The following is a 27,884-nucleotide window of genomic DNA, read 5'->3' as shown; positions in this document are numbered from 1 at the left end:
AAGAGTTCAACCCCTGGGAGGACCCCAAGTGATTGTATATTCCTGATTTCAAGGATGCACAGCCTAACGTTCAACTGGGCATCTGGGGAGGGTGGGTGGGGCCGAGAGGACTTCTGGAAGAAGGGATCTGGGGTTCAGCCAACAAGGGTGATGAAGGGAGAGTGAATTACGCAGGATGTGGAAATGAGTCGTGAGCTTAGAGGCACCACCATCGTGGGCTCCAAGACTTCCAGGAAGCCAGAAAGAGCAAGTATGCCTAGCTTAGGAAGCACAGGTCCAGATGTTAGATGGGCACGGCGGGGTGCTGGGGAGCTCTTCATCCAGTTCTTCATTCGCACGGACGGTCTAGTGTTGGTGCGTATAGATAGAAACAGAGATGAAAAACCACATTATACCTACTTCAGGACAAGTGAGGCCCAGACAGTGGGGAGAGACAAGAGAAAGCTGGAAGTCAAGAACAGCATACTTTATAAATACCTAGGCAGTGAAGATGGAAAGAGGTTTTTAATCCAAAGCTTAGGGGTGGGAAATTTGGCCTAGTGGTGGAGTGCTTGCCTAACATGCATGAAGGTACCTGGGTTCAATTCCTTGGTATCACATAACATAAGAAAAGCCAGAAGTGATGCTGTGGTTCAAGTGGTAGAGCACTAGCCTTGAGGAAAGCCCAAGGACAGTGCTTAGGCTCTGAGCTCAGTCCCCAAGACTGGCCAAAAAAAAAAAAAAAAAGAAAAGAAAAAGCAAAAAGAAAAAAAAAAGTGCAAATCAAAAGTTTCCAAAGTTTAAAAACAGGGCTGGGAATGTAGTCCAGCGGCAGAGTGCTTTGTCTAGCATGCAGAACACCCTAAACCCCATCCCCAGCACCACAGTGGAGCAGGGACACAGGCATACACATATATACACCACACAAAGGACCATGGAAGACCACCATATTTCTAGTTTAGGAGGCACTAGGAAACCTGAGCTGGGCTCCAACAGACTAAGGAAGAAGCAGAAGCAGCTTGGGTCAGAGACATTGCTCTGAGTCACTGGCGCAAACAGTGAAGCCTGGGAGTTTCTGTGAACATCTGAGGATAGAGACTGAGTCTGCTCCCAACATCCCCTCAAGCAGACAACTGATACATGGCTTAATTTCTTACAAATTTATTACATAATAATATTATAATTATCAATAATAATAATAATATAAGAAACATAGATCTCTGTGGGGTGTATCACAACGTCAGGGTCAGGAGGCCTCAGGGCTGGAGCAGAGGTGAAAACCCCCAGATGGAACTCCATATAAAAGGAGGGGTGAAGCGGAACTGACCCTGTAAAGTTAAAAACCCAAACTGAACGGAACCAAAAACCCACAGGTGAGTGTGAGACTGAGTGTGTATGTGGCAGTCCATTACAGTGACTGCTGTGTGTGTGTGACCTGGTCTCTTAGTGAGCGATAGTGGGTGTGACTCTGTGCCCAGGGAATGGGGCCAGTGGGCCAGGGTGGGGCAGGCACAGACCCGTGTGCCAAGCCCCTGGGCTGTGAAAACATCTTGTTTTCTGTCTTTTTTTTTTTTTATTAAAAAAAGCTAGAAATATAAACAGAAACTTGTGAGTGACGTGGATGGAGCTTAGTCCAGACTCCAAACCCTATGTTTAAAAATGTCCCAGGGCCCCCTACCCCACAGGTCATTGCTGAGTGTGAGGAATCACAGTAAGGGGGCTGGGGCACGCTCAGGGATCACTGACTCTCCACAGGGTTTGTGGTAGCCTGATTCTAGGGTCCCCCACAATCCCCTCAGAAGCCCAAAGGCCCCTGGGGCCTCTCCAAGCAGCAGGGAATTCACCAAGGACACCTGCTCAGGCTGGGTGAGGCTCTGGGGGAAGGACAGGCAGGCTGGGCAAGTAGTAGGACCCCAAAGCAGGGCAGCCTTTCTTTGGAAGAGGAGACATGGTGCTTTCACAGGCGCACACCCATGCATGCACCCTGGGCCCCTTCCCACATCCCCACCAGCTGAGAGTGGTCCTTCCTGGCCACTCCCCAGGCAGGCGCACACACAGGGTTCCCACGCGCTCAGCTGCACCCATGGTTTCACAAGCGCACACCGGCGTGCACGCAACATAGGGCAGGAACGGGCAGGAACAGACTTTGGGATCCTGGGCAGGGAAGCTTCTCTGCTGCAGTTGCCCAAGACTGTGGGAAGGAAGTTGGACCTGTCCTCCGGAAGAGACCCTGTGAGGAAGATGGCTGGGGTGGGAGTACCAGGGCCCAGTCCCGGGGCCGGGGCCTCCCAGGCCACCTGGCCCAGCAGGATGGTGCCCGCTGACCCTCCCCCCAGAGCAGCACCTGAAGGGTGGGTGGAGCACACGATGGCTCAGCGAGGGGAAGGGCCGAGCCAGGGCCCCAGGGTGGGCCGCCAGGACCCTGGCCAACCCCAGACCAGCTGGAGTGTCCCCTGCCCCTTATGGGGTGGCAGTGAGGGGCCGGAGATGGAAGACTGGGGAGCCGCAGGGCGGGTGGGGACCAGCGGAGGGCGTGAGGGAAAAGGGGCGGTAACTAGTACGAACAGAGATATTTGTTCCTTTTCTCGTTCCAAATATAGAGTGGATTAAAGTATGCAACACAGGGGGCTCCTGTTCCCCGCCGAGAACCCCAGGGTGTCCCCCCTCCCCCCCAGTCGCCAGGGCGTGTCCCGACCTCGCATGCTGGACTGGGCTTCCCCTCGGGGAGGAGCCGTGAGGGGGGCGGCCAGGCCCGAGCACCCCGCCCCGCCCCCGCCCGCCCCAGCTCCGGCCGCGCTGGGCAGGGCTCCGGGCGGCGCGCGGCGGGCGCGGCGGCGCGGCGGCGGGCGAGGGCGCTAAGCAATGTACAGGGCAAGTCTCCGAGCAACAGCAAACAGGACGATTCATGCAACATTCCTGGCCCGGCGCCGCAGTGGTCGGGGCGGGCCGAGCCCGCGGCCCGGGGACGGGGAGGGGCCCTGCCGGCAGGGCGCGGCCGGAGGGGTCTGGGGAGGGGCGTCAGCTGCCCTCCAGCTGCCGCAGCGCGCGCTCGATGTTCATGCGGTGGCCCACGCGCGTGACGCCCAGCTCCACGAAGTCCTCCTTGGTGAGGGCGGGCAGGTGCGCGCCTTCGATCTCGTGGTCCTCGAAGCGGTCGCGGTGCTCGCCTAGGTGGATGCTCTCCAGCCAGTCGCCCACGTCGAACTTGCTCCAGAGCTGCAGCGGCTTCTGCTGGAAGGGCCGGCGCGGGCCGGGGGCGCCGGGGCCGGGCGCGGGGGAGGGCAGCGGCGACGGCGAGGGCGAGCGGCTGCGCGCGCTCACGCTGCGCACCACGAAACGCACCTCCTTGGGCTCGTGTGGGATGGAGAGGCTGGACGACTTGAGGATGGTGGGAGGCGTGAGGCCGAAGGGCCGCCCCGCGCCTCCCGCGCCCGCCCCCAGCCCCTCCACCCGCTCCAGCGACGCGGGCTTCACCGGGCTCGGGGCGCGCCGCGCCACGGGGTAGCGGCCGCCGGGCCGCACTGAGTAGGAGGCCCCGCCGCCGCCGCCCGGGCCCCCGGGGCTGCGCTGCGCTGAGATGGTGCTCAGCTCACTGAGGCTGCTGAAGAGCCTGCGGAGGGAGAGGGGGTCAGGGCCTGATGAGGGGTGCGAAGCACGGTGCCACAGACACGGGGGAAGCCTAAGACTGTGTGTGCGTTGCGGGGGGCGGGGGCGGTAATATCTTGAGGTCACTCTGGCTCTTGTGGCGGACTCCCCACGTCAGAGACTCCCCTGCTCCTGAGAAACCGGGGATGAGACTAGGTCCCTACGCCTACTCCACGGAAGCTAAGGGCAGCCCACCAAAGAAGAGAGCCATGGCTATGGGCTGGCTGCCCTTCCCTGGTTAGTAGGATACAACTATACCACCGGGACCCCCGCCCCCTGCCCCTCCCGCCCTTCCAGGTCCTGCTCTCTTGAGGAAATCCAGAGAACCCTGAGCCAGTTGCAAAGACAGTTGAGTCATGGGAGTGGCTGGCAGTGAGTGGCACAAGACCAAACAGGCCCAGGACACTTGGAGACAGAAACCATGTAGCACTCACATCCACAGAAGATAGAGTACATGCAGGTGTGAGACAACAGTTCACAGTAACAGGAAGGCAATTCCTGAACAGGACAATAACGATGGCTCCTACATGGACTGCAAACATGCAGTGGCAGGGTTGTAGCAGCATACACACAGACACACAAGAACAGATGGTACCTGACTTCCCACCTCACCTGGCAGGACCCAGCCCTTCCTCAGTCTGCCAGCTTCTGGTGTCTGCTCTTGAAGCCCATTCCCATAACCCTTCATTCCATCCCTATCCCTTACTGTGGGGTACCAAGCTTCCACACACCCATGCAAAGCAGACTGGGGAAGCCAGGCACAGCACATGGACTGCAAGAGGCATGGGATGGGCATGCTCACTTACACAGCCGGCGCTCGGAACCACCGCGCAGCTAGACAGAGCAGCCACATGCAGATGGGCAGGAGAGAGCAATGAGAGAGAATGTTAGCAGGCCAGGCCCACAAGGCCTTCCGTCACAACCACACGATGGGCAGCCAGATGCAGGGATGCCTGCTGGACACCCAGGGGAGGAAGGGACTCAGGAGGTGGTCTCCACTACTACAGAGGTACCAAGGGAGGGGATGTTCTATGTGCTTGAGAGGCAGATCTCAGAGAATCCCTGACCTCCCTCCACGTGAATAGTGCTCCTTTATGCAACATAGACAAGAGCAGGCAAATGCCTTCCCTGCCTGGGCGAACTCAAGCATCCCTCCTCTGAGCTGCTGCCTACCCTGGTACTTTTCTAACCAAGAATCACTAGTGCCTGTCCCATATCAGCTCGGCCTCTCTTAACCTCCCTTATGATTCAGTCATAAAATGTCTCCCCCCCCCAAAGGCTCCTGTATTAGAAATGTGGTCCCCAGCACTGATTGGATCGTGAGGGCTCTGACCTAATCAATACATTAATCAACTGAAGGTTCATAATTTTAAGGCATTATTAGGAGGTGGCAGAAACTTTCAGAAGTAGGGCCTAGTTAGAGAAAGTGAGCCACTGGAAGTATGTCTGTGGGGCTAAGTCTTGCCCAGGCTCCTGTCGTCTCCTTCTCACTCTCCACTGTGATGCTCTGCCCCACAGACCCATCACAGTGCACTAAAACCTGTCAAACCACAAACCAAAACACAATCTTCTTCCTTTTCAGTGTTTATGTCAGGTATTTTTGTCACAGTGACAAGAAAGCTAACAGGTTCTCTCAATTAACGCAGGTTTTATCTTTTCTCTCCTTATAGGTTACACCCTTTCCTGAAATCCCTCACTCCCACTCTACATCATTCCCATCTCTCCCACAGGCTGTTCTTCCTTAGCCTGGCCCTACTGCCTAAATCCAGAATAGAGCTCCCAGAAGAGGCCAGACAGTGCCTCCCAACAAAAGGACCCAGGGCAGGGGTGGGGTGGGGGGCACAGGTGGTACACTCCGGTAGACATTCTCTTTGCTGCCATGAAACCTACTCTCACAACACTTCTAGGCAAAGTGAGGTGGTGTCCAGGGAAGGTGGTGGAGTTGGAGGTGAGGGTGCTGCAGAAGGACTGAGATTAATGAGGGAATCATACTTGTGGAGCCCAACTATAGGCACCCATGGTAAGTAAGTCCAGAAAGGTTATCTTGCACCTAACCCCAGGACTACACACAATCACAGGACGGGACACAGCCCAGGACTCAACCCACAAGTCAGGTTTCCATGTTGTGGTATCTCAGGTAAGACATGGCATCATGCTAAGCTGGAAGGACGCAACTGAGGAGTAAAGGCAAAAGGTGCAGGAAACTATCTGGCAGTCTAGTGGGAAGGTACAGCCAGGGCCTAGATCGGGTTTGGGTCCAGCAGGTCCAAGGTGGAAAGAGCAAAGCTGTGCCTGCCATCCCTCCAATATGGTCACCGTGACCTGGAGTCCTGAGATGAGTACACGCGTGGCATTTCTCCGGAGGTATACCTAGATATCAGAGTGCACAAGGCTGAGGAGTCACTGGGCTGGAAGTAAAGGGAAGACTAGTTATATTCTGACTATCTGCCACCCATGTTGGAGACCTCAGGGGCTGAGAGAAAAAAAAAAAAAAAGCCCAGGGAAGGCTATGCTCTCCAAAGCCTAGAACGACAGGGAGCCCACAGGCTGGAATCTGCTCATTTTGCTCCTAAGGTAGAAACCCCAGAAATGCCCAGATCTGACTTCTATGTGCTTCCATCTTTGTCTAGCATCTTTGACAACTGTCACTCCTTATTACTGACTATCTCTCTGGGTAGCTACCTCACAGCAACTGACAACCTCTCTAAATTCTTTTGGCCAACCATCCTTTAAGATACAATACCTTACCAAGTGTCATTACTTCCAGTGCTCTTGGCAGCCACCCTCCAGAGAAGTTCTGATTGCTCCGTGAAGCATCCATGACCCTGAAGGTCTTTTCCAAAAATATCTGCTATTGTCCTGCCTCCAACTACTGAGAATCTTGGCTAATGAGGTTTGGCACTTCTAGGTAGTCACCAAGGCTGGACCCATGGCTGGCATAGTCATCTGTTTCTGTTAAAGATATCCTTTCTTCAGATTCCTACTTCCTGGATGGATTTTTCTGGCTCCTGCTCTTCTTAGTTTACACTTCTCCTGGGCTCAGAAATGCACACATGAGGCCCCTCCAGTCTTTTCTCAACTCAAGTTCAGTAGTCCATGGTCTTCTCATATGACCCCCTTCCTCAGTGAAAAGAGCCCCATCTTTCCCACTTGAGAAGCTTGTAAGCAAGTCATCTCCCTATATTTTCACCCCTACTGTGGGTAAGTCATCAACCCCCAAATATTAATTCAGGCACTCCTTATCTCCTCTGGGTCCAAGTTCTTCATGTTCTCATGGCTTTTTAGCTTCCATTGCTCTCCCTCACCCCCGCTTTTGTTTTGTCCGTCATGGGGGCTTGAACTCTGGGCCTGGGTTGTCCCTGAGCTCTTCAGCTCAAGGCTACCATCCTATCCTTTGAGCCACAGCACCACTTCCAGTTTTCTAGTGGTTAAATGGAGATAAGAATCTCACGGTCTTTGGTGCCTGGGCTGGCTTTGAACCACAATCCTCAGATTTCAGCCTCCTGAGTGGCTTGGATTACAGGTGTGAGCCACCATGGCCGGCATTAGCTTGCCCCTTTTATTCTATTATTTGTAACTGCTAGGGAGTAAACCTAGGGACTCATGAATGCCACAAAAGCTATCACTAAATGCATCCCTGGCTTCTCACATTTTTAACTATTCTCCTTGATTCCTGGTACCTGGCACAAATCAGGAATAATCATTGAAAAAAAGAATACAATCCTATAAAAATAACAGCATTTTCCTCCTGAGCTGTCTCACTTCAGTCAGGCCACTGTTTACCGAGTGCAGGAAGAAGACCACACTCAGGCCTGGCTTCCACCCCCGGCCTTCTTTCCTTGCGTTCCTATGGTACAACTCCAGATCTGGCCATGTGCCAGTGGCTCACTCCTGTACTTCTACCTACTCAGGAGGCTGAGACCTGAGGACTGTTGTTCAAAGCCAGCAGAAAAGGCCCTGATGCTCTTGTCTCCAATAAACTATTCAGAAAAAGCTGGAAGCATTGTGGCTCAAGTGGTAGAAAACTAGCCATGAGCACAAAGAAGCTCAGGGACAGTGCCCAGGCCTTTAGTTCAAGCCCCAGGGCGTACACAAAGAAAAAAAAAGTCTAGTCCTGTATCCTTCTGCAATTTGAGGTCCTCATTAAAGCAAGTAATTCTTAGTAAGCACACAGAACCAGTCACGGCTCTGAAGCTTCTTGGTATGTCCCTTCTTCCACAGCCTCACTTCTCACTATTCAGGCCTGTTTACGTCTCCAGCCTAGATGCGTTTGAGTGTACTCTATCTTCTCTGTGACCCATTCCTGCTCCACAGGAGAGCTCAGGGCATGCAGGGTCACAGTGAATCCTGGCTTTACTGCTCACCTGGGCACTGCAGGTACGATTCCCCAAGCACACAGGGCTTTGTCTGGATCCCTGAAAAACAAGCTAATAGGTATAGCCTACAACAGACAGCCAGAGCGGTGCTTGTCAATCATCTTTGAGGAGGTGAGCTTCCAGTGACACATAGTAACCCTAACAGGTCTGGAGAACATAGTGTAGCTATACCTCCTTCCACACAAGCTGATCAAAGGCACTGAGAAATACTCAGCAAAGAAGCCCTCTGAATTTATGATTCCAAACCTACTTCTCCATAAACTTTTTTCCGATGTGATGGTTAGACAGGTATAAAATTGACAGCAGCCAGGAGTCATAGTATACCATCTAATTCCAGTACTTCGGAGGCTGTGTCAGGATGCTCATAAGATCAAAGCCAGCCTGGGAGCTACATAGTTCAAAGCCAGACTAGCAATATAGTAAGCTCCTGTCCCAAAGGGGGGGTGGGCAACAGACTTAGCAAGGCAAGGGACGTAGCTCAATGGTAAGTGCTTATTTCCTGTCATGTGCATGGCCCTGGGTAAGCAAAGAACTACTGTAGGACTCAAATTGCACGTGAGAGTCAAGTTCATGTATGGATCCTGGAAGACAAATTGAGTTTAGCAGTAGGTGTAGAACTCTCCATGAACAAGGGAAGGCCCCAAAGACCAGTTGTAGAGCTAAATCAATGGCCCAATGGAGTCTTATAGTTGGGTGTGAGATTCAGAATAGACAAATGGTCTAACCAGCAGGGATGGTCCTGACGCTGGGACCACAGAACAGGTAGCCTGCCTGAGATCGACATACAAAAGACCAGTGGTCCTGAACTTGAGAAAACACTCAGGATGCTATTTCCTTCAGCTACTACACTAGAACCAAAGATGATGCCACTGTGAAAGATCTGATTATGTTTCTACAAGTTAGTGAACTTTGACCTCCTGATACACCTACAGGGCAGCTTAACCAGCCCCAAAAGACCAAAGCTGCCGAGAACCTTTGTCTAGGACTTCAGAGTCTGGTCTGAGCCTCTGTGGGAAAGGCAGGCCACAAGGGTATTTGCTTTTGGGGGATGCCCATAGAGGGAGGATACTATGAGCCTCACTAGCAACATTTAGGGACGACGCAAGAAACCAGGAATATGGCTCCAAGATATCAGCCAGGGTAGGTCCTGGGAAGGAAGCAGCCACATCTGGACATCACACTATCACACACTTTGGACAGTTCTCTTATTAGGAAGTAAGTATCTGACTACAACTATCACTGACTGTTGTACAGAAACAGAGGCATACCTTGACGGGCATCACAGCCAGGGTATACCACACAAAAGATCAGATCTAAAACCAGCTGGACACAGCTTGTAGCCAGAAACAAAGGGACTATGGGGGATAGCAGGGCAGAGAGTTGTGATTTTTCTCAGGTCTGATAGTAAGAAGGAGCCCAAGAAATAAAAAAGAAGGTGGAAACAGAACAAAACTCAGAGGCAGAAAAGGAGCACAGAGCAAAAGGATGGTTTAATACAAATGAGCCAAGTGAGAAGGGCGATGGATCACAAACATGACTGATGCCTTCAGGAATGTGTGTACTGTCTAGCAGACATGTCTCTGCCTTTTCAATGTGAGATCGTGGAGCACAAACCGGAGTATTTCATCAGAAAGGCCTTAAGGATAGAGGCTGCAAAGAAAACAGGCAGACATGCTACCACTCTCTCTCTCTCTCTGGAATCTCAGTTTTATTGTCTGGAAAATGGACATCTAAAACAGACATCTAAAAGAATGGTTGTAAGGATTTAATAATGTGATTTGACATTCCCTAGTGTCATGTTGAACTTTTTTTTTTTTTTAAATAAAGCACTCTTGAAGACTTATCCTAGGCTCAACACCTGACAGCAGTGGCAGGTAGCACTAGTTCCTATACAGTTGAGTCTCATCACACTTGTGTTTCATAAGTGATGCTGCATACAGAGGACAGATCCACCTTCACAGAGGCTAAGGGGCTTGCCTAAGAAAACAGAGCTGAGACATGACCTGTTAAAGAGTTAAAATTCTGGGGCCGGGAGTTTGGCCTAGGGGTAGAATGCTTGCCTAACATGCACGAAGACTGGGGTTCAATTCCTTGATATCATATACGTAGAAAAAAGCTGGAGGGCTGGGAGTTTGGCCTAGTGGTAGAGTGCTTGCCTAGCATGCACGAAGACCCGGGTTCAATTCCTCAGTACCACATATATAGAAAAAAGCCAGAAGTGGTGCTGAGACTCAAGTGGTAGAGCTCTAGCCTTGAGAAAGCCCAAAGACACTGCTCAGGCCCTGAGCTCAAGCCCAGGACTGGCAAAAAAAAAAAAAAAGAAAAGAAAAAAAAGAAAAAGAAAAAAGCTGGAAGTGGAGCTGTGGCTCAAGTGGCAGAGCGCTAGCCTTGAGAAAAAAGCCCAAGGACAGTACTCAGGCCCTGAGTTCACAGAGTAAGAGTGACAGAATAAGAAATCCCTATTCTAACTGAAGTGAACACTGAACATCATAGTGAGAGGATGAAGCTAGACAAGATTCTGGCTGAGAAATCAATCACCTGGAACTCATCCCACGATTGCCCAGATGCCCCCTAGGAGCCAAAACCAATGACAAGAACTGGGCTCACCAAACACCCAATGGATTTCAGTTGTTACATTTATTCTCTCTTGAAATCTGCCCTAAGATGCCTTCTTGGAAGTCACAAAAGACAGTACTTGCTTTGCACTTTATTTTTATCCACTTAACATTTGTTTATTGAGAACCTGTAGTGGACCAGCCACTGTGCTGTGAACCTTAAGCAGCTTTGACTTTAAAAGTCAGAAGAAACAGAGGGGCTGCTGAGGGATGAACCAGAGGACAGGGCATTTGCCAAGGCTGTCCCGGAAGACACTGTTCTCAGAAATCTAGTTTTACAGAGAGGTCTGACAACAAACAACAGGATGTCTTAATTCATTCACACCCACTATGTCCATTCTAATGGTGACTTTCAAACTGCATTGCAGGGAAGAGGCTTTCAAATTCACCAGGGAGCTAGAAGAGACTGAAAGGGGGGAAATCTCCAGAGCAAATCCCCACAATGATAGGACCTTGAGGATCATGGTTCAAAGCCAGCCACGGTACTAAAGTCTGTGAGACTCTTATTTCCAATTAATCACTAGAAAAGAGGATTGGAGCTGTGGCCTGGAGCTGAAGAACTCAGGGACAGTGCCTAGGCCCAGAGTCGAAGCTCCATGATCGACAAACAAAAAACAAAAAAGACCTAAAACCCAGGAGCTGGTGGCTCATGCCTATAATCCTAGCTACTCAGGTGGCTGAGATCTGAGGATCACAGTTTGAAGCCAGTCGGGCAAGAAAGTCTACAAGATTCTCATCTCTAATTAACCAACCAAGAGCTAGAAGTGGAGCTGTGGCTTGAGTGGTACAACACTAGTCTTGAGCACAAAAACTCAGGACAGCACCCAAGCCCTGAGTTCAAACTGCAGAACTGACACAGAAAACAACAAAACAAAAGATCTGCAGTCCTGGCTGGGAGTTTGGCCTTGTGGTAGAGTGCTTGCTTAGCATGCACAAAGACCGGGGTTCAATTCCTGGGTACCACATACATAGAAAAAAAGCCAGAAGTGGTGTTGTGGCTCAAGTGGTAATACTCTAGCCTTGAGAAAGCCCAAGGATAGTGCTCAGGTCTTGAGTTTAAACCCCAGGACTGGCAAAAAAAAAAACAAAAACAAAAACAAAAAAAACTTCTGCAGTCCTTATGCTGTGTACTCACGAATCTGTGAACTCTGACAGTGAAGGGCCCACTAGGGTGTTCTGCAAGGTGGTAAGAAGGGAGATTCAGTAGATAGAATCCCACCCAAATCAGGGGAGTGACAAAAGCAGCCCACAGGAGAGTCTGAGGGAAGGGCTCAGCGGTCAGCTCAGGGATCTGGCAGCTTCTACCTAGACAGAGCAGCAGTAGCCTCAGCAGCACCCAGACCCCCAACTCGGTGCCTCCCCATGCCAGCACCTCCCTCAGTCCCCATGGTGGGGGAACAGGGCAGACAGAGGGACAAGGACAAGAAAGGGAGGGCAGAAGGTGAGAGAGCAGACAGATGTGACTTCCACCTATATTTTTGATGCACTCTAAAACTCATACCTAGAAATCTTGTTTGAATGGCTTTAAAATGTGCCACAAGACAAATATTTGTGGGACAGAAAACTAGGAAGTTTGTGGCAAGTTCTTAAATGGAACTACTGTACTCTAGTACTCAAAAAGGAGCAAGGCAAAAGGCAGCTTCCAGTGAGGTGGCACTAGCCACATGGAGAAGGCCCACTGACATAAGGATGACAAGAATGGAGGTTTTGGGGTGGTAGATACAGGGCCAAAGAAGAGTCAAACAGCTGTGAAGAGAAAGCAGTGGCTCCAAAGTGGACCCCGAAACCCTTAATGGTAAAGGCAGCTTGGGCTGGGAATCAGAGTGTAAATCTGCAAATACTGAGGGGCAGGGCCTCCAACAGGGCTCGGGAAGGGCTCATGCTCCACCTGGTCTCAGGGATGCCCCTATCCCACTGCTAGCACCAACAGGGATACAGAAATTGTGAGCCTTGAAGAACCTTCTAGTTCAGACAGCAAAACAAGACGAGACAAAGAAGTGCTGGATGAGAGTGGAGAGGGAATGTGCCATGGAGAAGTGAGAGATAGGAGGATGAAGAGGAACAGAGGAGAGCCTATGTATGGACAAGAGGAACAGAAGACAGGGTAGAACCCTCCCCACATTGCCCTGCTCACCGAGCTGCTGCGATGGGTGACTTCTTGGCAGGGTCCAGCAGACTGCCCAGGCCACCAACAGGTTCCTCCCCCAGGGAGCGTGTATCTTTGTTCAGCTGCTGCAAGCGGGAGCTGAGCTCACTGATCACAGTTGGTTTGTCATCTTCAGGCCCAGGGAGCCCCCGGCTCTCCACGGGGTCCCCCCACAGCTTGGACCTTCTCTGGAAGAGGTAGCGAGGGCGGGCAGGCCCGGCAGCAGAGGCCAACCCGGCAGAGGCGGCATGGTGCGGCTGGGCCATGAGCTCGCTGTCCGAGGACTGCTTCAGCAGCGGGTCCCTGAAGGTCACCGGCCCCTTCCCCAGCGGGGATTTGAGCTTGGGTTTGGGAGGCACTGGTGGCTTCTCGAGTAGAAAAGTGTGTCCATCAGCGAAGGAGGTGTGGGTGTCAGTAAGTTCTCCACTCTCTGAGCTCAGGGTGGACATGCTGGACACGGTGGAAATGGTGCTTGTGGTCTCCAAGTGTGGGTCACTGGAGCTTCTAGTGTCAGCCTCCTCTACCCCAGAGTCAGCTGCAGACTCAGGGGCAGGGGGTGGCTCACTGCTGGGCTTCCCTGAGGCCGGGCTGGGCACCGAGGTGGGTGAGGGGCCCGGGCCTGGGGGTGGGGTGGCCAGCAGGATTCCGTTGGCAAACTCTTCTGGGGGTGGCACCAGCCCAATTCGGGCTAGCTCCTCCCTGGTCTCCTCATCACTGGAGGACAGCTGGGCAGGTGGCAGATTCACAGCAAACACTAACTCTGGCTCCTCCTCTGAGCTGCCCTGGCCGGGCCCAGGGTCTGCTGGTGTGCTGCCAGGGGGCTGGGCCCGGGGGCTAGACAGAGGCTCCGCCACAGCCGTTGTCTGCATGGGGGCTGGTGCCCGCTCTGGGGTGGTGGGTCGCTCCTCTTCAGCCCCCAGTCTGCTGGGCTCCTGCCCATTGCTGGTGGCATGCACAACAATGAGGCCAGCTGGCCGCTGCAGGGACGTGTCCAAGACGCTGAGAATCATGGACTTCTTGTCTTCTGGTGACTTCCGCTCCTCCCGGGGAGTCTTCTCTGTCTCCCTGCGAGCAGGCACAGGAATCCAGGCTGGGCTCCGTGGAGAGAAGGCTGGTGAGGCAAGAGGCCCTCTCTCTGGGTCCCTGGCCTGTACGTCCACAAACAGGGGTCCAGGGCGGTCAGCGTCAGGGCTGTGCACAGGTGTAGGAGATCGGGAAGGTGCCTGGGAAGCCAGCGCCCGTTCCCGGGCAGCCAAGGCAAGAGCCAGGGGTGAACTGGGGTCCAAGGGTTTGCCAGTGAGCGGGTGGATGAAGGTGGAGCCCGAGGGTCCGAGGCTCGGGCCGCTGACCAATGGCTTCAGTGCGGACACAGGGGAGGGGAGCAGCAGGTCTCGGCCGGTGGCACCTCCAGCCCCCAGAAGGCGCTCGTCGATGGACCGGGAGGGCTGCAGTGACGGCAGATCAGCACTGGGTGGGCTGCTTTCGATGGCGCCTACTGACAGGAACACTGTGGAGCGGCGTCGCTCTTCTAGCCGCCGCTCCTTGCCCTGCCCTGGGCCGGGGCCCCCGAAGGCAAGCCCCAGGCCATCCCCTGCCCCATAGTCGAGGGCCCCCTGCCGGGGCCCTCGATGAGTGGGAGAGGGGTCTCGGGCGAAGCTGCCACCGCCGGGACCAGGGCTGCCCACGGCCAGAGCTGCGCGCTCCTGTGCATCTTCCACCTGCAGCTGCTTCACTAAGGGGCTCTTGCGGCGCTGCGGCTTGGAAGGTGCGAAGAGGCTGGCACTGAAGGCTCCTAGGTTGGCATAGGGGCTGTCGGGGCCGGGTGGCCGTGGCCGGCGCTTGGGGCGCTCTGGCGGCGTGGCTGAGGGTGCAGGCCGGGGTACATCACCCACCTCGGGTGCCGAATCCTGCAAGATGATCATGGAGCGCGCGCGCTTCTGCCGCTCTGGGTAGGGCAGTGGGCCAAGGGGCGGCCCAGGCTCATACAAGCCAGCGGCCCCTGCACCCAGGCGCGCCTCCAGGCCTGGCTTAAAGCTGGACCGCACAGTGTCATAGCCACGGCCCGGTGGAGGCGGTGGTGAAAAGGCAGGAGGCGGCCCTGAGTCAAAGTAGTAGGGAGCTGGAGGTGGCGGAGGCGCGGTCTGCGGCGGGGGTGGGATGCCGCGACCCTCGCGAGCCGTATCTTGCATCGAGGTGCTCCGGGGGAAGCGCCCTTCCAGCAGAGATGCCAGCTTCTCATCCTCCCCTGCAGATGGAAAGGCTCTGTGAGACTGGTCTGGGCTCTGGGCCTTCTGAGACGCCCCTCTCTATCCTAGCACATCCTCCTGGAGAGACTAGTCCTACCCTGCCTCCATCCCAGAACAGGCTCAGGGCCCATGGAAGGATGGGATCTTGATGAGCTCAAAATTGGAGATGAAGGGTAGTGTAAGTGAAGGGGATATCCAAGCCCACACCACAGGTCTTCCACAGTAAGAATGGGCTCCTGTGAAGAGTCCAGGATGGAGCCCTCTGTTCTGCCATAGGGTGAAGGAAAGTTCTATCAGAGAAGCCTCTAGGACAAGATCAAAACTGTGCATAGGCCAGAGACACTTCCCCAAAACCTGCAGACTGTTTGAGAAAAGACATGCCAGGAGAGTAGGGGTGGCTCACCCAAAAGGAAAGACAACACTGCTGAGGGAAACTGGACAGGGTAAGTAAGGGTCTTTACACCAAAGTCTGGGCAAGGCCTGCTCAGAGAAAGTTGTAGTAATACAGGCTGAAGTCAGTAGAAGGCAGAAAAGGAGATGGCCAAAAAAGAGGAAGCCATGGAGCCGAAGTGAAACATACTGCCTGCAGATGAAGCAACAGGATTATGATGATGGAGCTATGTATCTGGCAGGAGAAACACTGGTGGCCCAGACTCTGTAGCTGGGAAAGAAACCCTGTAAGATCATAGGAGACTCACATGAATGTTGCTGCTATAGTCAGTGGCTGGAATTCAGTGATGCTGGGTAAGTGGGTGGGTACATAGGAAGAATGGGTAAAGTGAAAGTGTAAGCCAAGCACACAGTGCATATTTCAGATATGCCCCTACTGACTGACCCTGGGCCAGGTTCTGGGCCGGTACTCATGGTCTACATAGGCTTATAATAAACTCCCTCCTTCCATCTGTATGTCATTAGACTCCAGTATCCAGCTAGAACCTTAAAGAACCTCCACTCTTTCCAATATAATATGGACACGTGTTGAAGTTTGTGCAGTCAAGGCAGCTGCAGGTGCTAATGGTCCAGCCCAATAAAGTGGAAGACAGACTCTATGGTGACATACTAAGGCTCAAGCAGTATTCTATCAGGTGCTTCTTTCTGAGCTTGTGAACATTTTTATGAGCTCACAACACAGACTGCTTGCTCCTGGCATCATTCATCGGCCACCAAATCACTGGTGAGGCCTCACACTATAATTTGCATCCAGCCTGGAGGGACAGCTGTCACTTCAAGGGACAATGATAGACTTTCATGGTCAAATTAGGCTTGAATTCCAGCTCTCCCAGATTACCTGCAGACATATCAGGATGGCCTCCTCCTATCAAGGAGTCTGAAGTTTTCAGTGCTGGCAACAGCACCCAGGATGGTGACAAGGTTATCACAGTCATTTTTCTAGGTCTGCCTTGCCTCCACCATTGGACCCACCCACTATCTGGACCACTCAGCAATGTTCCTGAACAGTACACGAACATACAGTTAAGCACCCACAGACCTGTATGTTAGACAGAACTATGTAGGAAAAACACGTACCTGGAGGATACAGAAGGTGAGAGTGATGAAAAGGGGAAATTTAATGCTAATGACATGCTAAGTTCTACCTGGGGGTAAAGAAAAGTCATTTGCCTCAGCCCAGAATGGGGGCTGTGCCAACACCACAGGAGGCAAAGTCCCTCTCTAATTGCTCAAAACAGCAGCAAAGGTGTTCTCTGGACACTCAACTATGTGCTCAAAATGCAGGTCCTAAATCTCCTATCTCAGCTACAGCACAACCCTGATGTGCTCAAGGGAAACCTGGAGCAGTCCTTAGACGTGGGTACTAAGCATTCTCTTTGTTCCTGGACCAGAATCTTGAGGTTACTGTCCACAGAGCTTCCAAGAGCAGCATCAGGTATGCAAAGACACACAGCCTGGATATAGTGGGAATCTAGGGAGCCTAATAACGCAGCCAAGGTTTGTGTTTACAAGTGGTGGCATTCCATGCCAAGGGGCCTATGTGGGAGAACATGCTGGCCCACCTGTCAACTGAACAAAGGAGTAACCAGCCAGCAGATCAAACAACAGGCTCAAGAGCAGGTATTACAGGTCTGGATCTGCAGAGGACCAGTTCGGGAACTGGGCAAGGCTGAGGGACAGGCTATCCATAGAACAGAGAGGGCAGGTAGGGAACAGGAAGTGTGGGAATACCCATGTTGGGAAAAGACAGTGATACATATCCTCAGATAAAGCAGAAGGTTAGTGCTGGTTCTGAGGGCCCTAAGACACGAAGGAGCCCACAGAGGGTCAGTAGAATGAATGTAAAATAATAACTGTGCTGTAGAATGCCTCCTTTTCCAGAAAGGCAGAGCCATGACAGGTTATAAGAAAGTCAGAGCTAACCAGGGCGCTGTGGCTCACGCCTGTAATCCTAGCTACTCAGGAGGCTGAGATCTGAGGATCAAGGTTCAAAGCCAGCCCGGGCACAAAAGGACCTGAGACTCTTACCTCCAATTAACCTATAGAAAATGGGCTTGGCTCAAGGGTAGGGTGGTAGCCTTGAGCTCAAGAGCTCAGGGACAATGCCCAGGCCCAGGGATATGGTGGTAGCCTTGAGCTGAAGAGCTCAGTTCAAGCCCCATGAACCACAAGAGAGAGAGAGAGAGAGAGAGAGAGAGAGAGAGAGAGAGAGAGAGAGAGAGAGAGAGAGAGAGAGAGAGAGAGAAGAGGAAGGGAGGGGAAGGGAGGGGAAGGAAGGAAGGAAGGAAGGAAGGAAGGAAGGAAGGAAGGAAGGAAGGAAGGAAGGAAGGAAGGGCTGTGGATTAGGTGCAAGATGATGATAGCAGGCCGGGAGTTTGGCCTAGTGGTTAAAGTGCTTGCCTAGCATACATGAAGACCGGGTTCGATTCCTCGGTACCACATACATAGAAAAAAGCCAGAAGTGGTGCTGAGGCTCAAGTGGTAGAGCTCTAGCCTTGAGAAAGTCCAAGGACAGTGTTCAGGCCCTGAGCTCAAGCCCAGGACTGGCAAAAAAAAAAAAAGATGATGATAGCAGAGTTGGACACAAAGCTACATGTCATGTGAAGAGACAGCCCACCCCAATTTGTCAGGTGAGGCACAACCTAAGGAAAGAATTCATGGAGAATGCCCAGAACTTGAGAAAGAGAGAGCAAAACTAAGTACCTCTTAGCCAAGCTCTGGTGGCTCACACCTATAATCCTAGCTGCTCAGAAGGCTGAGATCTGAGGATCATGGTTCAAAGCCAGCCAGGTATCCATGAGACTCTTATCTCCAATTAACCACCAGAAAACTGGGAGTGGTGGTGTGGCTCAAAGTGGCACTAGCCTTGATCTGAGGAGCTCAGGGACAATGCCCAAGCCCAGAGTTCGAATCCCAGGACTAACAACAACAAAAGAAGTACCTCTTGACTCCAAACCAGCCTGCAGCCTTACCAAACACTTTCCCTATTCTCCTATCTATCTAAGTGATCTTTATTGGCTCGGCATGACAGTTCATGTCATAGTTCCGGAGATTGGAACAATCAAGCCCAGCCCAGGAAAAAAGTTAGGAAAACCACTAGCTAGGTGGGGTATTGTGCACGTGCTATCCCAGGCTGGCTTAGGCAAAATGTGAGACCCTATTTGTAAAATAACTTTAAAAGGGCCTGGAGGGGGCCGGGAGCATGGCCTAGTGCTCAAGTGCTTGCCTAGCATGCAGAAAGCACTGGGTTCAATTCCTCAATACTGCATATCCAGAAAAAGCCAGAAGTGGTACTGTGGCTCAAGCAGTAGAATGCTAGCCTTAAGAATGTGTAAGAACAGTGCCCAGACCCTGAGTTCAAGCCCCACAATTGAAAAAAAAAATGTCTGAGGGCAGCTGGGTACCAGTGGCTCCCACCTGTAATCCCAGCTAGCTACTTGGGAGACAAGATTGGTATTTCACAGCCAGCCTGGGCAGAAAAGCCCCTTGAGATTCATCTCCAATTAACCACCAGAGCAAGCTGGAAGTGGTGCTGTGGCTCACGTGGTAGAGAGCTAGGCTTGAGAAAGCTCAAGGACAGTGCCCAGACCTGAGTTCAAGCCCCAAGACTGGCAAAAAAAAATTAAGTCTGAAGGCAGCTCAAGCCTATAATCCTGGCTACTCAAAAGGTTGAGATCTGAAATCTGAGAGTTGCAGTTTGAAGTCAGCCCACGAAGGAGTTACAACTTTTATCTCCAATTAACCACCAGAACACGAGAAGAGATTGTATGTGTATCTTCAGGAGGCAAGGCCTGTTATAAGTCCCAGTCTGGGGTTAGAAGACAAGTTGAAGGTAGATAAGCAGTGAGAGAAGGTGATGATAATACCCCAAAAGTAATGTGGTACAGAGGGAAAGGAAAATGAAAACACGGCCTTGGGCGGGGTAAGGGGAGGCTGAAAAGAGGTAGCCCAAGAGAAAGGGAGAGAGAACACGGAGGACTCCCTAGGTTGCTGGGAGGAGTTTCCTGGAAACAACATCAGCAGCGGAGCTGCTGGTGTCCACTAGGCGGACGCCCCTGGAGGCCACTGATGACCTCAGCGAGAATGGTTTCCATTTCAGATTTGGAATGAGTTCATCTGCCAAAGGCTCAGAACCGATGGAGACAGGACAACCTGTGGGTGACCTTTTCAAGAAGATTGGCTGGAAAGGGGAAGAAAGAGTATATACAATACCTGAGAGAAGGAGGATCAAGAGTGAGTAACTTTAGGTCAGCCTGAACTCAGGCTGCAGAGGAGCAGCCAGGACAGAAGACAGCTGACATAGTGACAAGGATGGGTTACCTGTGGGGGGCAGAAGGGAAGAAGGGGAGGGAACGTAGATAGGAGAAGTGATGGTGGGGTAGCTGGCGGGGGGGGGGGGAGACCTCATAGACCAGGAGGTACACAGCGCACAGGGAGAGGTAGACTAGGGAAAGAAATTCTCAGGTTCTTCTAGCAGCACATCTCTCCGCTAAGGAAAGGACTAACTCATTTATGTTCACAAACAAATATGATCCATGGCTATAAAAGGAGAGGTAGGATCCTCCAAACCTAAATCCACCCAGCCCAGCCCAATCCCTCCCAGCCCCACAGCAGCCCCTTGGCCCAGCCATACCTACAGACTTGGTGCGTGGAATCCCCTTCCGCAGAGAGCCCGGCAACTTCTCTGGGCCGGGAAGGCCCTGGCGCTCAAACAATGACTGTGGGGGTTGGGGAGGGGGGAACATGGAGGTTCCAGGACACTGGGGACCCTGGTTCTCCATCCAGCCCCACTCATCCTCCTGGAAATTCAACACCCCATGCACTCCTTCAAACAACACTAGTGTCAATAGAATCAGACTCAGGATTTGGATCTAGGTCTTGTACTCTCATCATAGAGGATACAACCAGGCAGGGCCCCGGACATGTGGGCAGTATGGACTTTAGGGTACAGCCTAGGTAAAGGAAGGGCATGAGTCCAGAGATGTCAGAGAGGATGGGTAGGGTTGGGGATACACCATATAGTCAGTCCCATAAGGGGATCCAGGTGACTCGAGAGACATAAAAACTACCCTAAGTCAAGAGGCACTACAAGCTCTAGTTACAGAAGTAAAAACCTGTGGGTACTGAATTATGGCAGTTCTGGAGGCTGACACTGTTTCCAAGAGAGGCCATGGGAGCTCCACCCCTCTGGAGAAGGGGCCCAAATGACTGGATTCTTACCTCAGACAAGAGGTACATGATCCTCTGGTCCCCAAGCCCAGTCCCTACCATCCAAAGACTTGGCTGCTCAAGGCTGGCTTACACTGATCTCAGCAGGGGTGATCCTTCGACTAGTGGGCCGCTGCTTGACGGTAGCTGCTCTGGAGTCGGCGTCAGCAATGTCTGGCCTTAGCGTTGGCTCTGCAGCAGCTGCCAGGATCTCATCCAGCTTCTCTGCATATCAAGGAGACACCACCTCAAGCCTTGGACCTGCCTCAATGACTCACCCTCTCCCAGGCAGGTCTATAGTACGTTAGAGCACTGGACCCAGCTGTCTTCTGCCCTTGAACAGACCCCTTCCTCGCAATATCCCTGGGGACACCCAAGAGTCTCCACTCTGATAAGACTATGAAGAGTACCAAGTACAGACAGAGGACAGTCCACTCAGAAGTATCTCTGTGACTCGGTCTCACCCCCTTCACTTCTTTGCCTGTCCCCACTACTCAACTAGAAAAGCTGTTTCTAGGGCCGGGAGTCTGGCTTAGTAGTAGAGTATTTGCCTAGCATGCACAGAGACCTGGGGTCGATTCCTGAGTACCACATGCGTAGAAAAAAGCTGGAAGTGGTGCTGTGACTCAAGAGGTAGAGCTCTAGTCTTGAGAAAACCCAAGGATAGTGCTCAGGACCTGAGTTTAAGCCCCACAACTGGCAAAAAAAAAAAAAAAGCTGTTTCTAGTAGGATCACTGCCCTGGGACAGACCCTCATCTTCAAACAGGTGTTGGTCCAGAAGAGCTGACTGAATGGGTGAGCTAATTATCAACAAACAAGGGAGGGATACTTCCTGAAAACAAAGCCTGCACTGGGGATCTAAAACGTGGTCCAATATGGGGCTAGGAGTTTGGCCTAGTGGTAGAGTGCTTGCCTAGCATGGACAAAGCCCTGGGTTTGATTCCTCGGTACCACACACATAGAAAAAAGCTGGAAATGGTGCTGTGGCTCAAGGGGTAGTGCTATAGCTTTGAGAAACCCCAAGGACAGTGCTCTGTCCCTGAGTTCAAGCAACAGGACTGCCCCCAAAAAAAATGGGGCAGGGGGCCCAATACAGAACAGAAAACCTTCCTCCTTCCCTCTGATGAAAGGCAGCTCTAGACAGGATGGAAGACGCTTAGAAGGAGAAAGGAAAAAGGAAACGGTGTTGAAAAGCAATCTCCTCACTGAGGATTCCCTTACCTTCTCTGAAAGCCAAAAAGCACAGTAAAGCAGAGCAGAGTTAGGAAAGTCTCACATGAAGACTGAGGAACAAGACCCAGTAGGAGGGAAGACACCAGTAAGCCTCAGGCACTTCATTTCAAGACACCACGCCCGGCCTTTTGCTTTTTTTTTTTTTTTTGCCAGTCCTGGGCCTTGAACTCAGGGCCTGAGCACTGTCCTTGGACTTTCTCAAGGACAGAACTCTACCACTTGAGCCACAGCACCACTTCCAGCTTTTCTATGTATATGTGGTACTGAGGAATTGAACCCAGATCTTTGTGCATGCTAGGCAAGCACTCTACTACCACTAGGACAAACTTGCGGCCCACTGCTTAGTTTTTATATTGTATTTTATTGTCAGGATAATGTATAGTGGGGTTACAGTTACATTTGTCAGGTAATGGATGCATTACTTCTCGAACCTTGATAACCCTTCTCGTGCTTTTGTCCCCCTTTCCATCCCTACTTTTGTTTAACAGTTTAACATGTGTCTGAAGGCTGTCAGAGGTATAGCTAGATGGACTATCCCAAGAGAAACTCTTACCCTAATAGGTCCACTCATCTTTTTCTTGGAGCTAACGCAGAGCCGGTGCTCAAGCATTCAATAGGGATTGGGGACAGTACCTGTGCCCACCTAGCTGTTATATCAGTTCTCTCATTCAAGGGCTTCCACCTAACCACTAAGGCTCTCACCCGTCCCTCAGGATCTACCTGGTCTCCAAGGTCTGCTTAACTCTTGTTTTCTGCCTGGTACTAAGGGTTGAACTCAGGGCTTTGTGCTCTTGCTTGGCTTTTTCACTCAAGGCTAGCACTCTACCACTTTAGCCACAGCTCCATTTCTAGATTTTGTTCTGGTTAACTGGAAATGAGTGTCTCTCCAATACGTCTCCCTGGGCTCTGCTGTACAACTCCTATGCTCAGTGTGGACACTTTTTCCTTCCAGTTCCAACCTGAACTGTTTATCAGCACCTGTTTATTCTACCTGCCATCCACTTGGTAATTGCCGTGAGAAAATAAATCAATTCCTGAAACCATCCTGTGCCCAACCAAAACCAGACCCACCCTGTACATTTATTTCTCAGATATGACTCAATGACCTCAATTACTAAAGTAACTGCAGCACATGGCTAGAGAGATTTAACAGAGGAGCCCATTTCCTTGTTGGCACAATGCAGAAGATAAGCAAAGTCTGGAAACATTTGCACTTTGTCTCCCCAAACAATTTGTTACTTCTCTGGAGAAGTGAAAACAAGTAGCCATTTCCATTGGAGCTCCAAAGATGTCCTAAACAACACAGGAGTTTGCCAGCAAAGCAAGCTCCCACTACAGAGCAACTCACAGGGCCTAAATATGGCTTTCAACACCACCAGGGGACAGTATAGACCACAGATTGCTGGTTTGAAGATTATTTTAGATACTTAAAAAAGGAAATGAAGCCACTTAGGTCTGGGCTTCATTCCCACAGAGCATGAAGACTGGACCAGACTGGGATGAAAGTGAAGAAAGGCCTGCATGGATGGCAAATCTGCCACTTTACCCACAGCTGAGAGATGGCCACAGCATAGTACCCTGGGAACCCCACTATGAACTGAAGGACTAAACCAAAACATTTCAGAAACACTTTGATTGTCAACTCCTAGAACAAGGAAAAAATGGGTCTTTAGAGGAACGCTTGACATCCATTTTTAATACCTGAAAGGCTAACAGAAGGCTGAGGTGTGGTGTGGGGAGCTGAGAGATGAAAAGGATACACACATCCAGAAAGGCCAGTGCCACAAAAATGATAGAGGGCACCGGGTCCAGGGGCTCACACCTGTCATCCTAGCTACTCAGGGGGCTGAGATCTGAGGACTGTGGTTATAAGCAGGCCCAGGCAGAAAAGTCACCATGAAACTCTTATCAAATAACCACTCAAAAACTAGAAGTGGTGCTGTGGCTTAAGTGGTAGAATGCTAGCTTTGAACATAAAAAGACTCAGAGAGCACCAGGCCCTGAGTTAAAGCCCCAGTGGCTCATGACTATAATCCTAGCTACTCAGGAGGCTGCAATCTGAGGATCAAGATGTGAAGCACAGCCCAGGCAAACAGATCTGAAACTCTTATCTCCAATTAACCAGCTAAATAAATACATAAATGTCAGAATTAGAGAAGTGGATCAAGTGATTGAACCCTAGCCCTGTGTGAAAAAGCCAAATCAGAGCACAAGCTCCACTACCAACATACCAACACACACATACACACACACACACACACACACACACACACACACACACACACACACGCACGCACGCACACACGCACATGCACACGCATACACACATGGCACACAGACACACGCAGGCAGAGGTAGTAAACAGGCTCCAAGACTTCCTCAGATACTGGACTTTGGGGTACAGGAACTGTCCACATTTGACTCGGTTTTCTGTACAGTCAAGCTACATACACAAGACTATATAAGGAAAAATCTTAAAGGATGTGGAGATAGGCTCAGAAAAGGGTGTGGTGAACTCTAGGCAGGGACACTCTTAACTCCTTACTAGTGCTGTAGAACTCAGCCCTTCTGCTCTAGACTTGGCTGTGCAGACAACTAGCATGAGATTGGAGACCAACAACCCAGAGGGTAGGTTGAAAAATTCAGCAAGGACAACATACCTGAACATCTGGACATGCCTGTCCCACCATGGCCCAGACACCATGTGACTCAAGTGATCTTCATATTCCCATCTCACCCAATCCCCTTCAAGCCCATGCTGTGCCTCCCGGTAGATCCCAGATGCACACACCTCTGGGAGCTCCCACTCCTCTTTCCCAGGCCTGCTTGTGCTCCACCAGTTCCCCAGGGAAAAGACCAAGAGGAGGGAATGCTGGGATTCCAGTTCATGACTTGACTGTGGCCCCTCACACCCAGGCACCACCCGACAGGGGCAAGCAAGCTGGGCCTGGGGATACAACAGATGACTTACCCCCTTTTCTTCTCCGAATGGAGGCTTGGAATTGAGAAACAGAGTAAGGGGGTAAGAGGCAGGCTTCATCCCATGGCACCTGAGCCTATTCTCTACACTAGTCTCCCTGCCCTCACCCCTTCCATCCCCTATCTCCCAACAACCATGCCTCACAGGTCTGCCCCTGCCCCTTATTAAACCAAGAGTGCAAACCTGCCAGTTTCTTGAAACTCAAGAGGGAAAAACAAGCAGGAACACATGCTTACGTATACATGCATGCATGCACACAGAGACACATGCATAACTAAACCACATTTTTCAGGCCAAGTATTTTTGTCCATGAAAAAAAAAGGTATAAATCCATAAAAACCCAAGTTCAGAGACCACTAAGAAACCAAGATGGTCACCCTTGAGCATTCTGTAGGTTTATTTCCCATGCTGGGGGTGAAACTCAGAGCTTTAGCAAACATGGAGTGCTACACCCACATTCTGCAAAGCAGGCTTTAAATAGCAGGCAGGACATATATGTCTGGCAGAGAAATTTGTTCCAGACCAAGGCCAGAGTCAAGGACATGATATGGCACCTCTCATGAGTTCTTACCACAAAAGAAAACTGGACCCAGAAATTACAACAAAGTCCCAACTTCTACTAAAGAAATGGATGGGCCAGGCCAGTCAGTCACGCCTGTCATCCCAGCTACTCAGGAGGCTGAGATCTGAGGATCAAGATTCAAAGCCAGCCCAGGCACAAAAGGACCTGAGACTCTTATCTCCAATTAACTTCCAGAAAATGGAAAGTGGGGCTTGGCTCAAGGGTAGGGTGATAGCCTTGAGCTGAAGATGTCAGGGACAGTGCCTAGGCCAAGTTCAAGCCCCATAACTGACAAAAAAGAGAGGGGGGGAGGGGGAGGGAGGAAGGAAAGAAGGAAGGGAAGGGAAGGGAAAAGGAAAGGAAAGGAAAGGAAAGGAAAAGAAAGGAAAGGAAAGGAAAGGAAAGGAAAAAGGATAAACTAGAGGAGCCTACCTCCACCAGACTCCCTGATCTAGGTCTCCAATGACTCTAAACCTGTCTTAGGCGAATGTGTATATGACACAAGGAAGAGACCAGGTGCTCGGAATTTCTCTCAGAAATGTCTCTCTCTTGGCTAGGAGTGTGCCCTGGTAGAGTCCTTGCCTAGCATGCATGAAGCCCTGGGTTCAATTCCTCAGTAACATATACACAAAAAAAGCCAGAAGTGGTGCTGTGGCTCAAATAGCAGAGCACCAGCCTTGAGCAAAACTGCTCAATCACAGTGCCCATCCCTGAGTTCAAGCCCCAGGACTGGCACAAAAATAAAAAACATATATGTGTGCGTGTGTGTGTGTGTGTGTGTGTGTGTGTGTCTGTTTCCCTTGGGAGGGTATCAACCCCAGCCCCTTTTACTCACCCCTCACTCCCAGCCACCAAACCTTCATTAGCTTTTGTTCACCCAACAACCCACAGCTTATTCCTTGTCTTCCTTCTACAGGGCCTTGCCTCATCCTCCACCAAGCACAAGTCCCCCTGAGCATGAGCCTCCTGAAGCCCGTTTCCCCATTATCTCACATTTTCTTCAGGTCATTTCTCAACAGACTATGGACCCTAACAGGCTCTATTAGCTTCTAGCTGTAACTGTGAGGGTAGACATGTTTATGCCAGTGATGACCCAACATGTCTTCTTTCTACATTTTAAAAACACAAATAGGAAATTGTGGGATGACTCCTCAGAAACCCGAGGAACTTCAATCTTTACATGGCTTCTTTAAACCAGACATCCAGAGAGAACAGGTTAAGAATTGGGTAATAAGCCAGGCACAGTGGTTCATGCCTGTAATCCTAGCTACTCAGAAGGCTGAGATCTGAGAATCAAGGTTCAAAGCCAGCCCAGGCACAAAAGGACATGAGTTTCTTATCTTCAATTAACCTCAAGAAAATGGAAAGTGGGGCTTGGCTTAAGGGTAGGATGGCAGCCTTGATCTGAAGAGCACAGAGACAACGCTCAGGCCCAGGGGTAGGGTGGTAGCCTAGAGCTGAAGAGCTCAGAGACAGTGCCCAGGCAAAGTTCAAGCCACATGACCCACAAAAAAAAAAAAAAAAAGAATTGGGTACTAAGTTGCCCTCTGATGCCAGCTGTTTTTGGAGGCAGTACAGTTCAGGGTTCCTGGCTGCCTGGCCTATCTCTAAACACAGCACAGTTTAGAACCTTGGTCCAGCTTCAACAGCTGTCATGTACACAGAGCCTTATGCTGATCCTCAGTCCTCCTCTAAGCTCTATTCGGGAACAGTCTGATATTCGTGCTCCTTTGGTGAAGCAGCGTCTACAGAACACACACAGTGACCCTCTTTTGAGGCTTCAGGAGTAGAACCGAAGATTCAACTCTCCCACTTCTGTATGCAGAAAGGATGTGGGCAAGAGGGAGTTCTTCAACTCTGATAGAGCAGAGTACCTACACTCGGTCATGGAGTGCAGAATTCAGGTGGCCCAAAACTTCTGAGCAGACCAGGAGAGTCCTAAGCACGTCTATGTTACAGCCTGTGGCAAGAGACTAGAAGGAACATCCACTCGCCTTTGCCTGATGTCCACACAAGCCCAGCTGCCTGGTTAATGGATCCATTTCCCAGGTCAGCTCCCTGTGCCGGACCTGGGATCTATACGATGCTGGAGCCAGAAGTCAGCTAGTGCTACGGCTCCCTCAGTTAAGCAGGTTTGACTGAGTTCAGAATCTAGGTGAAAAGGCATCTTAATTGCATCCTTGCCTTCTGCCATGGCTGATGAGAAGTCTGCAGTCTATCACATCAATTCTAGGCCAACCAGTTTCACAAGGATAAGCACAGGCAAGGTGGTGCTCTCTCCTCTAAGATTCTTCTGCTTGTCAATGGCATTCTAAAAATGTTATTCTGACATACTTGGATATAGATGAGTTTTTATTTGCTTATGACATCTGCTTTTTTTAAAAATGGAATTTCACATCTTTTCCACTTTAGGGGGCCTTCTTAACTATTTACTCTTCAAACA

The 27,884-nt window shown here is 51.1% G+C and overlaps 1 protein-coding gene across 4 annotated transcripts in view; it reads right to left on the bottom strand.

The window, feature by feature from the left end:
* Window positions 1-1,124: 1,124 nt before the first annotated feature.
* Window positions 1,125-27,884, bottom strand: part of Shank3 (SH3 and multiple ankyrin repeat domains 3) — a 66,190-nt gene continuing 39,430 nt past the window's right edge. The window contains exons 18-23 of one of the 4 annotated variants that reach the window (XM_090328987.1): window positions 24,871-24,894; window positions 20,760-20,890; window positions 20,091-20,175; window positions 12,750-15,006; window positions 4,431-4,458; window positions 3,486-3,589 (exon numbers count right to left, since the gene is read on the bottom strand). In XM_090328987.1, the coding sequence (XP_090185113.1) occupies window positions 3,569-3,589; window positions 4,431-4,458; window positions 12,750-15,006; window positions 20,091-20,175; window positions 20,760-20,890; window positions 24,871-24,894 (2,546 nt within the window). In that variant the 3' untranslated portion in view covers window positions 3,486-3,568. Of the gene's footprint in view, window positions 3,590-4,430; window positions 4,459-9,102; window positions 9,651-12,749; window positions 15,007-20,090; window positions 20,176-20,759; window positions 20,891-24,870; window positions 24,895-27,884 lie in introns of those variants that run through there. The other 3 variants (XM_090328985.1, XM_090328988.1, XM_090328986.1) reach the window with 3 other exon arrangements.

The sequence above is a fragment of the Megascapheus bottae genome, chromosome 2 (assembly GCF_031878675.1).
Source record: "Megascapheus bottae isolate mThoBot1 chromosome 2, mThoBot2.hap1, whole genome shotgun sequence".
NCBI classification, from domain to species: Eukaryota; Metazoa; Chordata; class Mammalia; order Rodentia; family Geomyidae; genus Megascapheus; species Megascapheus bottae.
Note: the sequence above shows the minus strand (reverse complement) of the source record. Positions and strands in the feature narration are given on the sequence as shown.